The following is a 16840-nucleotide window of genomic DNA, read 5'->3' as shown; positions in this document are numbered from 1 at the left end:
GGTAATGTGGGGATCTTCAAGCTGAACGTTATCTCTCATCTTGCCTCCCCCGGGTGCTCACTGCCAAGGGAGCAGACTCAGGGGAGTTGCATGGTGTCCCCAGGCATGTCAGCAGCCGTGGAGGGTCTTGGGAAAAGCAGAAGGCCCTCCTGCAGCTGTAGACTCACCGCAGACACAACCTTGACCCCTCTGCCTGCTGGGGCGATGTGACCTAAACAATGTAAAGTCACTTTGTCGACTGTAAACATGATGGGTGCTGTTCAGACTGCATGAGCCTGGTTAATCAAGGACATAAGGATAAAGGGATGTGATGTTACATCAAAACATGAGAGATGGCTTGTAGTCCAGACTTGTGTATGTAAGAATGAACGCAAAATCAAAAGAAGGATAGGATAGGTAAAGTCATCAAACTATGAAATAACAGAAATTGAGGTATGGGAATAATAGTGACAAAAAAAATAAATAAATATCCAAACCATCTTATATTTTACTTTCTTCAGTGTAGCCATCCCTTTTCTACGGTAGATTACAGATCTTCACGTTCTTGGCATTCTCTCAAACAACTTAAGAAGAATTCCAAGACCAAAATTTTGAGTTCATATTCAGATCTTTTGATTGCAAATTAAATCTGAGCATAGTGTCAGGCATTGTTGAGATATTTTCTAATTCTAAAAGTCTAGATGAAACATGTGAGATTACTGGTGTGGTGTCTTTGTAAACCAGAAAAGGAAAACAACTTAAACCCATCTAGTATGGTTTGCTGGTCACATTGCCTGGAAAAGTTTCTGACTGGTCTCCCAGCCTGGTCAAGCTTGTGTGAAGACGGTTTAGCTGGAAGTGACCAAGTAAAAAGTTACCAAAAGCCATAAAACCAGCCAGTAAACAAGCCTGAACAGGCTTGGAGACTAGCTAAAACCAGCTAACCATCTTAGGCTGATTTAAAATAATTTTCAGCAAGTAGGAGGAATAACTGAGATGAAAAAAATGACTTTTGTTATTTCCTATGGGTTTGGATTTAAAATATATTATTTTCTAAACAATGCTGAAAGGAATATTCCAGGTTCAATCGACAGCATTTGTGGCATAATGTTGATTAACATAACATTCATTTTGACTCAAATTTCGGTTACCAAATTGCCACTTACAATTAACGTGAATGGGTCCAATCTGTAAACGTTAAAATGCTCACCGTTTCAAAAGTATAGCCACAAGATCTGAACAATATGAGTGTTAACATGATTTTGGTGTGATAAATGTCTGTGTAACGCTAAATAAGTTGCTATGAAGACATAACACCACGACATAAAAACGGCGATTTAAACAACTTCACAGCTCAAATAACACAAGTTTTAATGGAATAATTAATATAAACGCTTTTATAAAGTTGTAAGCTTTATATCCTGCCTTTAAACACTCCAAAATTTGGCCCCATTCACTTCCATGGTAAATGGAAGTGACTGTAATCTACATTTTTGCTTCTGGAAGAGTCAAAATATTGTTTAGATGGTAATCAACATTATGCCACACATGCTGCTGATTGAGCTAAATTTGTAATCTTCCTTCTTCTTCTTCTGTTTATTGGCAGATCCCACTTATTATTGCATTACTGCCACCTGCTGACAGCTTGGATCAGAAACTCAAATCTTCTCAACTCTACCCCTCCTCCCACCCTGACTATATCAGATCCGAATGTTCAGCCAGCACTGCGTGTCCAGCTCCTCTGGCTTTACTCCCAGCTCCGCACAGTTCAGAGAAGGAAGAAGCACATCAATAAATTGTTAATTACGTTGGCAGGCAAAAGTTTGGAATAATGTACAGATTTTGCTCTTATAGAAAGAAATTGGTACTTTTATTCACCAAAGTGGCATTCAACCGATCACAATGTATAGTCAGGATATTAATAACATGAAAAATTACTATTACAAATTGAAACTTCTTAAACTACTTCAAAGAGTTCTTATCAAAATATCCTCATGTAGCAATGACAGCTTTGCAGATCCTTGGTTAACTCAATGGGGTTAAGATCCATAACACTCTTTTACCAATTATCTGTTGTCCAATGTCTGTGTTTCTTTGCCAACTCTAACCTTTTCTTTTTGTTTATCTGTTTCAAAAGTGGCTTTTTCTTTGCAATTCTTCCAATAAGGCCTGCACCTCTGAGTCTTCTCGTTACTGTTGTACAGGAAACTGTTGTTGAGCAGGTAGAAATCAATGAAGCTGTCAGCTGAGGACATGTGAGGTGTCTATTTCTCAAACTAGAGACTCTGATGTACTTATACTATTTAGTTGTACATCTGGCCTTCCACATCTCTTTCTGTCCTTGTTAGAGACAGTTGTCCTTTGTCTTTGAAGACTGTAGTGTACACCTTTATATGAAATCTTAATTTTTTTGGCAATTTCAAGCATTGTATAGCCTACATTCCTCAAAACAATGATTGACTGACAAGTTTCTAGAGAAAGATGTTTCTTTTTTGCCATTCTTGACTTAAAATTGACCTTAAGACATACCAGTCTATTGTATACTGTGGCAAATCAAATCAAAATTAACACAAAGACAAAGTTAAGATTCATTTAATGAACCAAATAGCTTTCAACTGTGTTTGATATAATGGCAAGTGATTTTCTAGTACCTAATTAGCAATTTAGCATGATTACTCAAGGATAAGGTGTTTGAGTGATGACTGCTGAAAATGGGGCCTGTCTAGGTTTGATCAAAAATGACTTTTTTCAAATAGTGAAGGTGCTGCGTAACAGAGAACTGGTGAGTTAGTGTTTTTTTCTCTCTCTCTCTCTCTTCCACTGCCACTCCATGTTGGCCTTTCCCTCTCTTTTTTTAAATGTTTTTGTTAATTTGGCACGATCGCCACTACGGTGTGTAGGTGCCACACTTTTTTTTTTTTTTTCTTGCCTTGTCCCCTCCCTCATCCAGGTAGTCTGGGATGACCTGCCGGCAGACGGTGTGGAAGGCACGCCCCTCCACAGGGAAAGGGGAGGTGTACATCATGCCGGGGGCTCCCCGGCCCGAGAGAACGAGGGAGGAATATGGCAGGGTGTGATTACTGCATTTTTACATAATTATTCTAGCAACCACATTCCTAGATTCACACCAGATTATCCTCTTCCCGCTTTGACCTTCTATGTGCTTAAGGTCATCTAAAATCAGCTTTTTACAATGATAATAAAAGATTATAATGACAAATCTCTTGTCATCTACCCATACCTCAATCACCACATATTCCATTTTAGTTCCCTTCCCTTCCACTGATTTAATAAAAGTAACACATCCACCACCACCACCCTCTTTCCGGTCTCTTCTCACAGATGTATGCCCCTTTATTACAAAATCAAAATTAGGCTTCAGCCATTTTCATCCATCTGGTTTAGATCAGACCGTTTGCCACCAAACTCCTATCGTTCAACTACAAGATGATTGGCATCAGGATTAATGTCCAACCCATGTTTCTTGACTTGGCTGTGTATCAATAGCTAGACCATCTCTAACTATTTCTCATATCAGCCTTTTCACTAACAAATATCTCTCTGCTGCTCTCATTATTATTTGTATTTTTTCCCAGTCTTTCAATCTGTGCTGTACAATTTATGACCTCTGCCATAAATAACAAGAAATTCTTCTTATTTTCAATCAGTTTCTCCACCGTAAACCTATTTCCATCTGTTGCATTCCTGGATTGAGCACTTCCAGATTTCTCATATACAGCTGACTGTATATGACAAATTATTTTATTCTATTTCTTTTGGCACCTCTACTGCTCTCTTCTAAAAACTTGTATTAAACCCGAAATATTCAATTAAACCCAGATTTTCCTCAGTGAGTGAAGGGAGCTCAACACAGACATATACAGTGGCGCGCAAAATAGTCGAACTTCGATTGCTCTGCGATCAACAGTTACGTCTTCCTCACGCACGCACTTGAAACCACATGGTGGCAAAGTATCGCACACAAAGTGGAGTTCGCTGGTAACCAGATGTGCATTTAAAATATTTGCAGTCAATAAAGATATCATGTCGCAGCTACAGGCTCGTTTCTTCACCGAAAACAAAAAGTGAGTATTATTCGGTGCGCATTATGTAACAGCTTATATATTTTGTTGTGGTAGCCAAGAGATGTGTTTCTGACTTCTGCTCAGTCAGAGAGCTGTTGTATTCACAGTGTTCAGATGATAGCAATTATTTATTTATAACCACTGTTCTTAAACTAGGCGAGTGTTTAACGACGTTTAAGATGTGTAGGTGCATGCTGTGTTTGCACCATAAGTACATTATGTTCTTTTCTGTAGGTATTTGATAGACGATGTCCCATTCTCCATCCCTGCTGCTTCTGGAGTGACAGATCTAAGCTGTGTGATCAACAAGCTGCTTGAAGCTAAGGATGGTGAGCTCACTGATCACGTTTCCTCATTCATTTTGTTTGATCACTTTTTTGGCCACCTTATATGATTTTCTAATTAGTTTTATATTCTTATATACACTGGTGGACAAACGTTTGGAATAATGTACAGATTTTTGGAAGGAAATTGGTACTTTAATTCACCAAAGTGGCATTCAAATGATTACAAAGTATTGTCAGGACATTACTGATGTAGGAAATGCCTTGTCCTTGAGTAATCATCTTAAATTGCTAATGTGGTACTAGAAAATCAACTTGCCATTATCTCAAACACTGTTGAAAGCTATTTGGTTCATGAAATGAAGCTTAATGTTGTCTATGTGTTTGTTTTTGAGTTGCCACAATATGCAATAGACTGGCATGCCTTAAGGTCAATTTTAGTGGCCAAAAAAAAAGTAAGAAACCGCTTTCTCTAGAAACTCGTCAGTCAATCATTGTTTTGAGGAATGAAGGCTATATTTCTTGAAATTGCTAAAAAAACTGAAGATTTCATACAAGGTGTACACTACAGTCTTCAAAGACAAAGGACAGAAAGAGATGTGGAAGGCCCAGATAAACAACTAAAAAAGAAGATAAGTACTTCAGAGTCTCTAGTTTGAGAAATAGATTTTCAGATTTCCTCAGCTGACAGCTTCATTGAATTCTACACACTTAACACCAGTTTCTTGTACAACAGTAAAGAGAAGACTCGGGGGTGCAGGCCTTATGGGATTGCAAAGAAAAGACACTTTTGAAACCGATAAACAAAAAGAAAAGGTTAGAGTGGGCAAAGAAACACAGACATTGGACAACAGATAATTGGAAAAGAGTGTTATGGATCTGAACCCCATTGAGCTTTTGTGGGATCAGCTGGACTGTAAGGTGCACAAGAAGTGCCGAAAAGACAGCCACATCAATGGCAAATGCTACAGGAAGTGTGGGGTGAAATGTCACCTGAGTATCTGGACAAACTGACAGTTAGAATGCCAAGGATCTGCAAAGCTGACCAGTTTGGCGAAATAAAGTACCAATTTATTTTCATAAGAACAAAATCTGTACATTATTCCAAACTTTTGGCCGCCATTGTGTATGTATATACATATATATTCTGATTATTGATCTAATGATCAGACTATGACTTTTTCAGCAGACTGTATCTGAGCAGCAGTGCTTAGTTATTGTTTTCTATTTAATTATATTGAGTATCACTGATGTCTGTGTTTACAGCGGGACACAAACATGTTGAGTTTGACTTCCTGGTCCGAGGGCAGTTTCTGCGTGCATCGCTGGCCAGTCATATGGAGACAGAGAACATCTCAACAGTATGGCAATTATCTTAATCAAATGTAACCCTAACCCTACTGTGTATCAGAAGTGAGGCAGGTTTTACATACTTTTAAGCGACCAAAAGCAGACTCATCACTGAAACTCAGAGCGATATTTAGGAGGGTTGGCAGTTCTAAAAACATAGAATAAATATTCTGTATAAATATTAGTTCTCGTTCTTATGATAATGTGGAAAAGCCACCATAAATGGATGTGACGGTTATGGAAACAGCACTTACCTATAGGCTACATGATGTGGGAAACCATACAAAATGCTTTGAAACAACAGACTTTGAATTCTGAGATATCGGTATAAAATCCATTAATGTTGCTTGATTGACTTAATTAAGATTGAAATCGCTTGCACGATCTTAAAAGGCTTCGCTTCGGCATTCAGCACATTAGTAAGAGCAGCATGAGCAAGCGGCACCCTCTAGCAGTCTGTATGGCGTTATCGATTGTCCATTATACTACTATAATACAGAATTTAAGGTGTGTTTTGTTCCTTTGATTTAAACCTTTTATTTTTCCATTATGTGGTTTACTTTTCTGTATAATTGCCCAACATATGCATAGTATAAATTTGTAATGTTCTATTATAAACAGTAGATACATGTAAAATGTGAATTCTGTTGTTATGAACTGCAAAAACAGAAGTATACATTTTCTTTTTTTTAACATGTTATCGTATTTAGTTTTTTATTTTCTTCTATGTATCTTTCATTGTGGCTGTCTTACAAATTTTGGCCTGTCATATGTTCAACAGATTAATGGAAATTAGTTATTGTTAGAACAGTGAAAAAGCTTTTGTACCTCTTTGTAGTTAAAAAAAAAAAAAAACGATGATCTAATGAAAAAATTAGGCAAGTGGCAAAATAATGGTATTCGCCTATGATTTGTTTGTTAAAAATCTGTATCGGCTAAAATGTTCATATCGTTGCATCCCTATAACTTATATACTGAGTGTGTATGTGTGTGTATGTGTATATATATATTAGGGCTGTCAATCGATTACAATTTTTAATCGAATTAATTACATGGTGTCCCGAAAAATTATATATATATTCAGATAATTAAAATGCTTTACATTCCTGCAGCAGAAGAATTAATCATTGATAAGGCCATACAAAAAGCGTCTTTAGAATACAATGTATTGTTTAATACCATATTATTGATCATAAGTCAGTTATTGGCATACAGTTCACAGCAATCCATTTCACTAGTGAATTTGTCAATCAGTTGGAGAGTTATTATGAGGGCTTGTTTAAGGACCCGTCAATTTACACCTACGTCAGACATTATTCCACATATGGGTGTGTTGCATCATAAACATAAAATGTTTAATTCACTGTGTCAAGTTAAATATTAAATATTTAACCGATATGGTATTTTTGAGACGGATACCGATTTTAGAGGGGGAAATTCACCAATTGCTGATGTAGTTAATTTTTGAGCTGGAATAAAATCAGACCTTTTCTCTGTGGATTTTGCACTGATATGACTATGCAAAGGTACTCAGAAGTCTGCTTTCTTAAACAAATATTTTTTATCAAAGAATATTTGAATGTAAAGGGAGTTCAATGGGAAGGAGGCGAGATCCGGCTTGGCAATATAAATAATATTTTAATGAATAACTTAGACAAACACACACATGACGGACATGTCCGTAAACTATCTCTCTCTGTCTCGTCGCACCACCGTCTGTCATCGGCCTTTATCCCTCTCGGAGGCTCAATTACCCTGATAAGGGACCGGGTGTGTGTAATCACAACCCGGCCCCGCCCTCCACCCTGTCACATTGACATTATTATACATTGTCAACTTATTCTAGAAATGAACACTGAGAAAATAATCAATAAAAATAATAATCATCAGTACTGTATGTTCAGTATCAGTCAGTTGCTGACCATTTAAATGAAGAATAAATGGATGATAGCTAAATAAACATCAGTAATATATGTTTAGTATCAGTCAAATGCTGAATATTTTAATACTGCTAGTCAATTATTGGCAGGTTGTAAAACAAGAAGCATTTACCTCTGCCGAGACAAGAGATAAACAGCGGCAGCATTGTTACACTGTATTCTGCTATACAAGTTCAGGGGAAACTTTCAACGGGGGAAAACCAGACTTTTATTTTATTACGTTTTATTAATGCAGTTTGGTCAATACATGTTTACACATTAGCTTCCACTCAGCTGACAAGCAATGAAAATAGCTACGTGGTTAGCTATAAGCTTGTTGTCAAGGAGAGTAAAAGATGGACTTTATTTACTTTACAGCATTGCGTCTAACCAACTAGGTAATAACGTAGCATGAAATCAACACTCAACAGACACAATCCACCACCGCACCATTGTCTGCTGAGCTACAAAAAGATGCTCTGCTGTTTACCTTTCAATCTGCTACATTAGGCTACTGACTTCACTGACAAGCTATATCTGGCTTGCATAAACAGATGTGATAAACATCTGGTTGTCATGGACAGGGTTAACGTTATATTAGTTATATTGAAAAGGGAAAATGAGGTCATTGTTTATTAATTTTCCAGTATGTATTTCCCAAAATAGTTAGCAACTTACCATGAAGACATCGCTCAACTCCGCACTGTCTGCAGAACTACTGTCACCAGAACCACCGTCTGCTCAGCTCTGTAAACAGTGGAGTTAGAGCACACTCTGCTGGACCAACTACATTTTAACACCAATTCTAAATCACCCCAAGTATTGTTTTCTGCATTATATGTTCTGAAATAAAAGTTTTCATATCTGCGCATATTGGAAAACATACACGCCGATACAATATATCTGTGAAATGCTAGCACTAATATATATAAATGTATAGAGAGTTTTAGATATTTAGAGTTTTGTTTTGACATTTTTTGGTCACTACATAATTCCCATTTGTATTGTTTCTTAGATTTAATAACATTACTGTAGTTCTAAACTGTAGAAAATGCTAATAAAAATGAGTAGGAGTGTCTAAACTTTTGACCGGTAATGTATATCAACTGTTTATGAGCTTCTTGTGTTCTGTGTTCTTGTGTTTTCAGGAAGAAGTTGTGGAAATAGAGTATGTAGAGAAGTTCACTGCCCCACAACCAGAGGAGTGTATCATGCATGATGACTGGATCAGCTCTGTGGAGGCAGATGCTGAATGGTGAGTTTCAAGTGTCTATCGAGACACACCATGGTCCCCTTTCCTTCTCTCTTTCATTCTTCACTCTTAATTCTCTTGATGAACCATGCAGTGCTCTGCAGCTGTAGAGCAAAATTCTTAACAGAAGGCTAAAATCTTTTTGCTTGAACAGTTTTGTGGCTGATCTAATAAACTTGTTCTGCCATGTTTTCAGGATTGTCACAGGCTCTTATGATAAGACAGCACGGATCTGGTCTATGGAGGGGAAGGCAGTGATCACTGTGGCTGGACACACTGATGTTGTGAAGGATGTGGCCTGGGTAAAGAGAGGTTAGAGACTTAAATGTACTTCAAACTCATATGTCATTCATTTATTGACCAAATCAAATTATGAGACATCTAATTGGTGTGTATATGTATGAACGTGTGTTTAAATGATTCACAACACATTTTACCCGAGTTAAACATGATGTTCAATGCAGAAAATCTGTTGGGTGGTACTTGATATTATCCATAAAAAAGTGTGCGTTACATGCCAAAATGGAGACAGGTGTTAGGAGGGGAGATTAGAGATATGTGACATCAGCCAAAAAGAAAAGACATTTCAGAAGTGGAACATGTTATAACATTTTAATTAAAGATTACAAAGACAAACATGTTATTTACTTGTAATATTGTGCACTGATGAAGATAATGAATGTACATAAAGTAAAGGGGGTCAGTTTTGATTTCTTGTCGACTTACAGAACGATGCATTTTGGTTTGATGGTTCTGGTTTTGTGGCTCTTAGATGGTCTGAACTCGGTGCTCCTGACTGCATCTCTGGATCAAACCATTCTGCTGTGGGAGTGGAACTCGGAAAGGAACAAAGTGAAGGCCCGACATTGTTGCCGTGGACACGCAGGAAGTGTTGACACTGTTGCCGTCGACCCAAGCAGGACAAAGGTTTGTGTATATTTCTTGTCTGACACTTAAAAAAAGGATGAAAGCCATTGCATTAGAAAGTAAACTATCAAAGTGGCAAATAATTGGGGAACCTGGTAAGCTCAGCGAGTAAAGACGCTGACTACCACTCCTGGAGTCGCGAGTTTGAATCCAGGGTGTGCTGAGTGAATCCAGCCCGGACTTCTAAGCAACTAAATTGGCCCGGTTGCTAGGGAGGATATAGTCTCATGGGATAAGCTCATCGTGGTCGCTATAATGTGGTTTTCGCTCTCAGTGGGGCACGTGGTGAGTTGTACGTGGATGCCGCAGAGAATAGCATGAAGACTCCACATGTGCTATGTCTCAACGGTAACACGCTCAACAAGCCACGTGATAAGATGCAAAGATTGATGTTCTCGGAAGCGGAGGCAACTGAGATTTGTCCTCCACCACCTGGATTGAGGCGAGTCACTACGCCACCACAAGGACCCTTGTTTTGCTTGAAAAGTGTGTTTGTGCTATCTTGGAAAGAAATGCCACATGGTTTGATATCTAATGCAATTCCATTCACACGAGTATTTTAATAAATCTGATCTGCTATATTCATAAGTCTCATTTTTTGTTTCCGCTTCAGTTCTGCAGTGGCTCATGGGATAAAATGCTTAAGATTTGGTCAGCAGGTATGTTTTCTTTAAAATGTATGTATTCTAGTCATGTCATGAGGAATACAATTTTCTTTGATCTTTTGACATATAAGAGGTTATTGTACTATAAAAACATACTGTAAGTTTCAGAACAGAAAATTTCTTCTTACTTCAATAAGAACATTTGTTGAAACCAAGCTGCCAAAACAACTTGTACTCCACTTCCTCCACATTGTGATATCACTCTGTGATATACGTTTGCATCTGACCGCCTCCACAACAATACATCAATACCTAATTTACCTTTAATCAATTCCGTAGCCTGCCCAGTAGCGGAGAGCTGCAAGGTGGCAAATAGAGGGAGCAGGTCAGTCAAGAGTAGAGAGCAAATCATAAAAGTGGGTGTTTACTGTCAAGTCTTAAAGGAGAAGCGGCACCAAAACCGAGTGTTTCTGATGGAAAGTCAGAATGAGGCTGGAAAATTATAATGTTTTACAAAAATATGACTGTTTTCTGTGCAAAAAACTACTTAATATTATAATAATAATATTGAACCTTAAAAAATAAAAAAATAGTTATGTGTTATTAAAAAATATTTTTAAATTGTGGTTTGTATTTTTTATCTTTATTTTTATTTGTCATCAGTGTTGACAGAAGAAGAGGATGAGATTCAGGAACCCAACAGGCCACGCAAAAAACAGAAAACAGAGCAGATGGGGCTCACACGGGTGAGGATCTATCTACAAATCTTCTTGACGCAAGGATTTTTGGCAATTAATGCTTGACAATTTCACAAACTCTTGTTGTTGTGCTGTAGACTCCACTCATGACTCTGTCTGGTCATAATGAGGCAGTGTCATCTGTGCTCTGGATGGATGCAGAGGAGCTGTGCAGTGCATCTTGGGACCACACCATCCGCCTATGGGATGCTGAGACCGGTGGGCAGAAGAGTACTCTAGTGAGTCAGAGAAAGTCTATTTGTTAAATATTTGGGTTTCAGAACCTACGGGAATAGAAAATATCACTTACTCTCCCTCTTGTTGTTTTTAAACCCTTATGACATGGGGATGAGTAAATGATAACAGAACTTTCATTATTAGCTGAACTATTCCTGATATGACTCATTAACTTCATGTTTTCTTTTATTAAAGAGTTGTTGATTTAATTTTTTTATGTGACTGGATAGTACAAGTACTGATGGATTTACAAAGTGATGTTATTGCATTGCAGATGAGCAGTAAGGTATTCAATTGTATCTCATACTCTCCACTGTGTCGTCGTCTGGCCTCAGGCAGCACTGATAGACATGTGCGACTCTGGGACCCAAGATCTAAAGGTGACCATCAGAGATTCCTTAGCCGTGTGCTTAATTTTGCCCTCTTCCCACTCTAGTAATCTTTACCTCTCTCTTTCAGATGGCTCTTTAGTTCTCCTCTCTCTCACATCCCATAATGGTTGGGTGACGGCAGTCAAGTGGTCTCCATCTCATGAGCAGCAGTTAGTGTCAGGATCTCTAGACAACATGGTGAAACTGTGGGACACCAGGAGGTGTGTGACTTACATATACACTATCACATTCAGTCAGAAGTTGGCTGCATTCTGTTCCATATCTGTCCTTAAGCAAGGTTTCTTCTCTCTTCATGTTTATAGCTGTAAGGCTCCACTCTATGATCTTGCTGCCCATGAAGACAAAGTACTATGTGCTGACTGGACAGAGAATGAGGTACAACATCAACATGTATTGCTTGAAAGCTTTTCTAGCACTCAAAGCGCTTTACATAGTATAGGGGGAATTTCCTCAACCACCACCAGTGTGCAGCATTCAACTGGATGATGCTACTGCAGCCATAGCGTGCTAGTACCCTCACCACACAGCAGCTATTGGTGGTGAGAGTAGAGTTGTAGAGCCAATTTATGGATGGGGATTATTAGGAGGCCATGATTGAAAAGGGCCAATGGGGGGAATTCGTCACTATAGGACCCACACAGATCACTGGATGAGCACCCCCTGAAAGGGAGTCAGGGAAGTCACCCTCACCAAACCAGTATGCTGTTATTTTTATTAACATGAGGGTGAGAAATTACAGAATTTTTATTTTGGGGCAAACTATTCCTTAGAAGACCATATGAAATCAAAATTGGAATTTTGTGGCTTCCTGTTTCAATGGGAAATATATTTACCCTAACCAATCAAGTGCAACCGCTCCTGCCCAATTTTCATCCTTGCCTTACTTTTTAGAAGAATATCTCAGCTTTGTAGGTCCATACAATGCAAATGAATAGTGAACAAAATTTTGAAGCTCCAAAAAGCACATAAATGTTATCCATAAAACTCAAGTGGTTTAATCCATGTCTTCTGAAGCAATCCAATTGGTTTTGGGTGAGAAGAGACCAAAATAGAACTCCTTTTTCACTGTTCATCTTGACATCTGCAGTCTCCTTGGCAATCATGGTTTTAAGCTCGATTACTCTTACTAGTGCCATCTAGAACTCTTAAACATGCATCAAACGCAAAGAAGTGTAAAGACAGCAATGGCAAGATGTACAGTAAAAAAGGAGTTATATTTTGGTCTGTTCTCATCTATTAAATTGCTTCGGAAGACATGGATTAATGGAGCCTGATGGATTATATTTATGTTGACATTATGCTTTTTGGAGGGTCAAAGCTCTGGTCACCTTTCACTTGCATTTTATGGACCTACAGAGCTGAAATATTCTTCTAAAAATCTTAATTTGTGTTCTGCAGAAAAAAGTAAGCTATACACATGTGGGATGGCATGTAAGTGAGCAAATGAGAGAATTTTTACTGAACTATTCCTTTCAAGTTGTTGATTTTTAATATAGAATATATATATATATTATTAAGTTTCTTGCAAAATATTTAGATATATACAAATACTTAGTTTGAGTACATAGAGAGACCAACTCGATCACCCACAATGCATCATGGGAATGGGTGGTTGTCACTGAGCTTTTTGGTGTGTTTTGTTTGATGCGTTTCTCTGATTGGTGGTTCTATCTTAAGGATCGTGGGTAGTGTAGTTCTCAACCAAGAATTCCTCTGTTAAACACGTTTTTTAATAAAAAAATGTAAATAACTTTGACTGATGGCTTCAACAGAAGCATCTATAATCAATGAACAACCCCAGAGTTAGTGGTAAGACTGTCTTTTAAAGGTTTTTAAGAAGTTGGGAATGGGATTTTTACTTCCAGTACTAAACTGTTTTGCTCTATTCCTGGGGACATTAACAGTGATGTAAATCAGTGTACAATTCTGAGGTGTGTCATAATCTCTCTTTTTCCTCATACTTCTTGTTTTCTATTTCTATTTCTAGTTAATTTTGAGTGGAGGAGCCGATAACAGACTCTACACATACAGATTCTCCAACTGCATCTCTGATGCAGGAGCATAGAACAACGTTCACCATTGCCATGCCAATAGCCCAGCCTCATTTTACATCAGTGTGACTATGGGAACATTGGTGCAACATCTGCTTTGCTTCATCACCTCAGAAACAAAACGAGACTGATAAAAAAATATAAAACAGCTACAAAAACACAGTGAGACTCAACAGCCTTAAAAACAACAGTGGCAGTGAAGGATAGAAAGAAAAAGCCCATAAGTGTTAAGTTTTTGTTTGATTTCATATTCAGTGTTTAATTCTCTGATGTTCAATACAGTGTCTATAGCAGTCATATTTTTCCAGTTTTTACTCCGTTGCTTTTTCTATATAACAAAATAGAGAAGGAATATTGGTTAATGTTGGCTATTTGTGTAAAATTGTTACATTGCGTTTTATTCATTTTTGCAGACAATATCATGAAGTTATATTATTTTGAGTGTGATGTTTAGAAGATCGTCTACACGTAAAAACCTGTTGGTAAATATTTCACTATTTCTGATAATGGTGATCGTTGGACTGTATTCCAGTTGTTCCAGTGGACAAAAGCATACCAATCTTAAGGGTAAAGCACCAACTATGTTTTGTTTCTAGTTTAATCTGTGTAATTTACTTGAAATTTCAAGCAGTGTTCAGTGTGAGGTGCATGCAGTAATTTTTTCCCTCTAAAAAGAAATGAAACATGCATAAAAATAATGATCACTTCCATGAGAGTAAATCTCCAGTCATTTTAGTAACCTAATAAAAGCTATTTTTATCTTCATTGGGAGATTTCCCCTCATTGGGGCTGCCATGTTAGGATCACATGACCAGCCGAAAACATCTCGCTTGATCTTAGTAACTGGCGTTATTGAAAACTTTCACTCGTGGATTAAATGAATAATGTATGACTGTAGATGGGGAATTTCTGCAGTGAGATCGGTCACTAAAAATGTTTGAATGATGCTGCATCCTTGCCTATAGTTGTCAGTTTAATGGTGCGACAATATATTTAATGTGCTAAAGCATAAAATTATTATATGTTATCAGAGATTTAGGAAACATGCTAAATTGAAATACTGGCTTCTCCGAAAACAATGCTACATCCAGTATATTCTACTTTGAAATGTCTGTTACGGGCTGGAATTTCTGTTGTGTTTTGGCCTGTGTGATAGTATTTAGACATTCTGGGTTGCCAGGTTTTAAACAAGTTAGCGGGCAAACGGCAATGTATCTGGGTCATTCCACAAAATCGGTGCCTTTTTAACTTTGAAAAATGTAAATATATAATAATTTAAATATTATCATTATTTAAATATTATAATTATTTTAAATATCCATGAAATGAAGACGGATTGAAATGACAAGAAATTGTGTTTTGCCATCTCAGGCTAATGTAATTTCTTATTTTATGACTTTACCTACCTCATGATTTGACATTTTTGTCATCCCTGTTGTAGACACAAGCGTTACTATGTCCTATATTTTTAATTGGAACTATGTAATAGACAGGCCAAAAACCTTACCCTTATCAGAATAAATGCAATTTTAATTATTTAAAATAATATTTAATTTACTTTAATGTAATATTAATGAAAGAATACATAGTATTATGTTTTTAAATCACATATGTATTTGTTGATATAGTAATTCTATGTCTGATTATTACTTAGGGATGCAAAATGCACCAATTTCATGGAATGACCCATCTAGCTAACATTGACAGAGTTATAAAAAATCCATATGAGCTGGTTTATAATTTGCAAACAATAAAACATTGCAAACGTGTACATTAGCTGATCAACATACAGTGTAAGGCTCGTCGCTTTGCATTGTCAGTTTGCTCGTTCCTGTTGCGTGTCCTCAACCTTTAAGTCAAAGAGAATGACGTATGACCAGCATAACATAAACCACAAAAATCGTGGTTAATGTAAAAAAACATTTTGACCAATTGCAGAGCTTAAAATATACAATGTACTTAATACACATGTAAGTTTAAACTAAGTCTTTGTTGAGAGGACAGTTAAAGACCTGTGTGCTATTACACATTCAGCCTGTAGGTGGCGATAGGGGTTTGAGGTTGGTTCAGGTTAAGCTTCTCCATTTTTCGCTGCGTCCCAGATAGCAAAAAATATCCGCACAGCTTCTTTTTGCCGCCGTCCCTAAGCTGTCGGCTATAGGTGCGTCCCACTGGCGGGGATGAAACGTTTGCCGGCGAATTCGTCACTCCCATTTCTTGTGACATGCCGCCTGCGAAAAGCTGCGGGCCGCCCGCTTCATTTTCTCTGGCGGTTGCCTCGGGCTTGGCGGCCGCTTTGAAATATAAGGTTCCCTCTCGAGAGGTCTCTCCTATTGCGTAAGTAGCTTACGCTATGGGAAAACTCCGTTTCTCGAGAAATATTGAAGTCTTTATGTAAAACGCATTGCAGCTGCACAGCAGACAGCAATGAGCGAGGCAGCTCGGTCATTGGCTGTGCTGCGGCAACTTGCTCGAACCAATGACGCTTCACGCCCGCGCGCTCAGAGCCCGCCAAGATTAGCGTGGCTAAGGCTATATATTAGGCGCCCCGTCATTCTTTTAGATTTAATCTCCTTCAGCGAAGACCTTCTCAAATCACAAAGTCGTGGAAAGCCCCGCACTATGCGGCCTTCAGCCGCCTGCGAAGCCTTCTGCTACGCCATCCGGCACGCATCACTGATATCCTTTTTTACTTACAAGTGTTCGCCTCTGCGACGCTTTTGATTTAAGTAAAAGAGCAATTTTCGAGGCGTTGTTCCAAATGCCTTTAACCTGCGCCTCGTGCAGAGGCCCTCTTCCTGACGGGGACCGTCACGTTATCTGCACTCGCTGCCTGGGACCTGACCACGCAGAAGCTGCTCTCATTCAGGGCGGATGCCCCGAATGTGACTCCCTGGGCCTCGCCGAGCTGCGCGCTCGCTTTGCCGCCTTCGCCGCAAACGAGCCTGCTTCCACCGTGCTGCCGTCTCCTCCGTTCGAGCCGCGCAAGAAAAAGCGCCGCTCACAGAGGCTGCCAGAGCAC

The 16840-nt window shown here is 38.4% G+C and overlaps 1 protein-coding gene across 1 annotated transcript; it reads left to right on the top strand.

Moving 5' to 3' along the window:
• The first annotated feature begins 3924 nt into the window (after nt 1–3924).
• wdr12 (WD repeat domain 12) lies at nt 3925–14870 on the top strand. Its single transcript, XM_052130638.1, has 13 exons — nt 3925–4064; nt 4299–4393; nt 5615–5709; nt 8766–8872; nt 9066–9181; nt 9642–9796; nt 10410–10455; nt 11065–11147; nt 11237–11377; nt 11650–11755; nt 11835–11967; nt 12070–12142; nt 13755–14870. Exons 1-13 carry the CDS (start codon nt 4024–4026, stop codon nt 13830–13832), a joined length of 1269 nt encoding a protein of 422 aa, XP_051986598.1. The 5' UTR covers nt 3925–4023; the 3' UTR covers nt 13833–14870.
• Nucleotides 14871–16840: the final 1970 nt, after the last annotated feature.

This window comes from Xyrauchen texanus, chromosome 7, assembly GCF_025860055.1.
Source record: "Xyrauchen texanus isolate HMW12.3.18 chromosome 7, RBS_HiC_50CHRs, whole genome shotgun sequence".
Taxonomy (NCBI): Eukaryota; Metazoa; Chordata; class Actinopteri; order Cypriniformes; family Catostomidae; genus Xyrauchen; species Xyrauchen texanus.
Note: the sequence above shows the minus strand (reverse complement) of the source record. Positions and strands in the feature narration are given on the sequence as shown.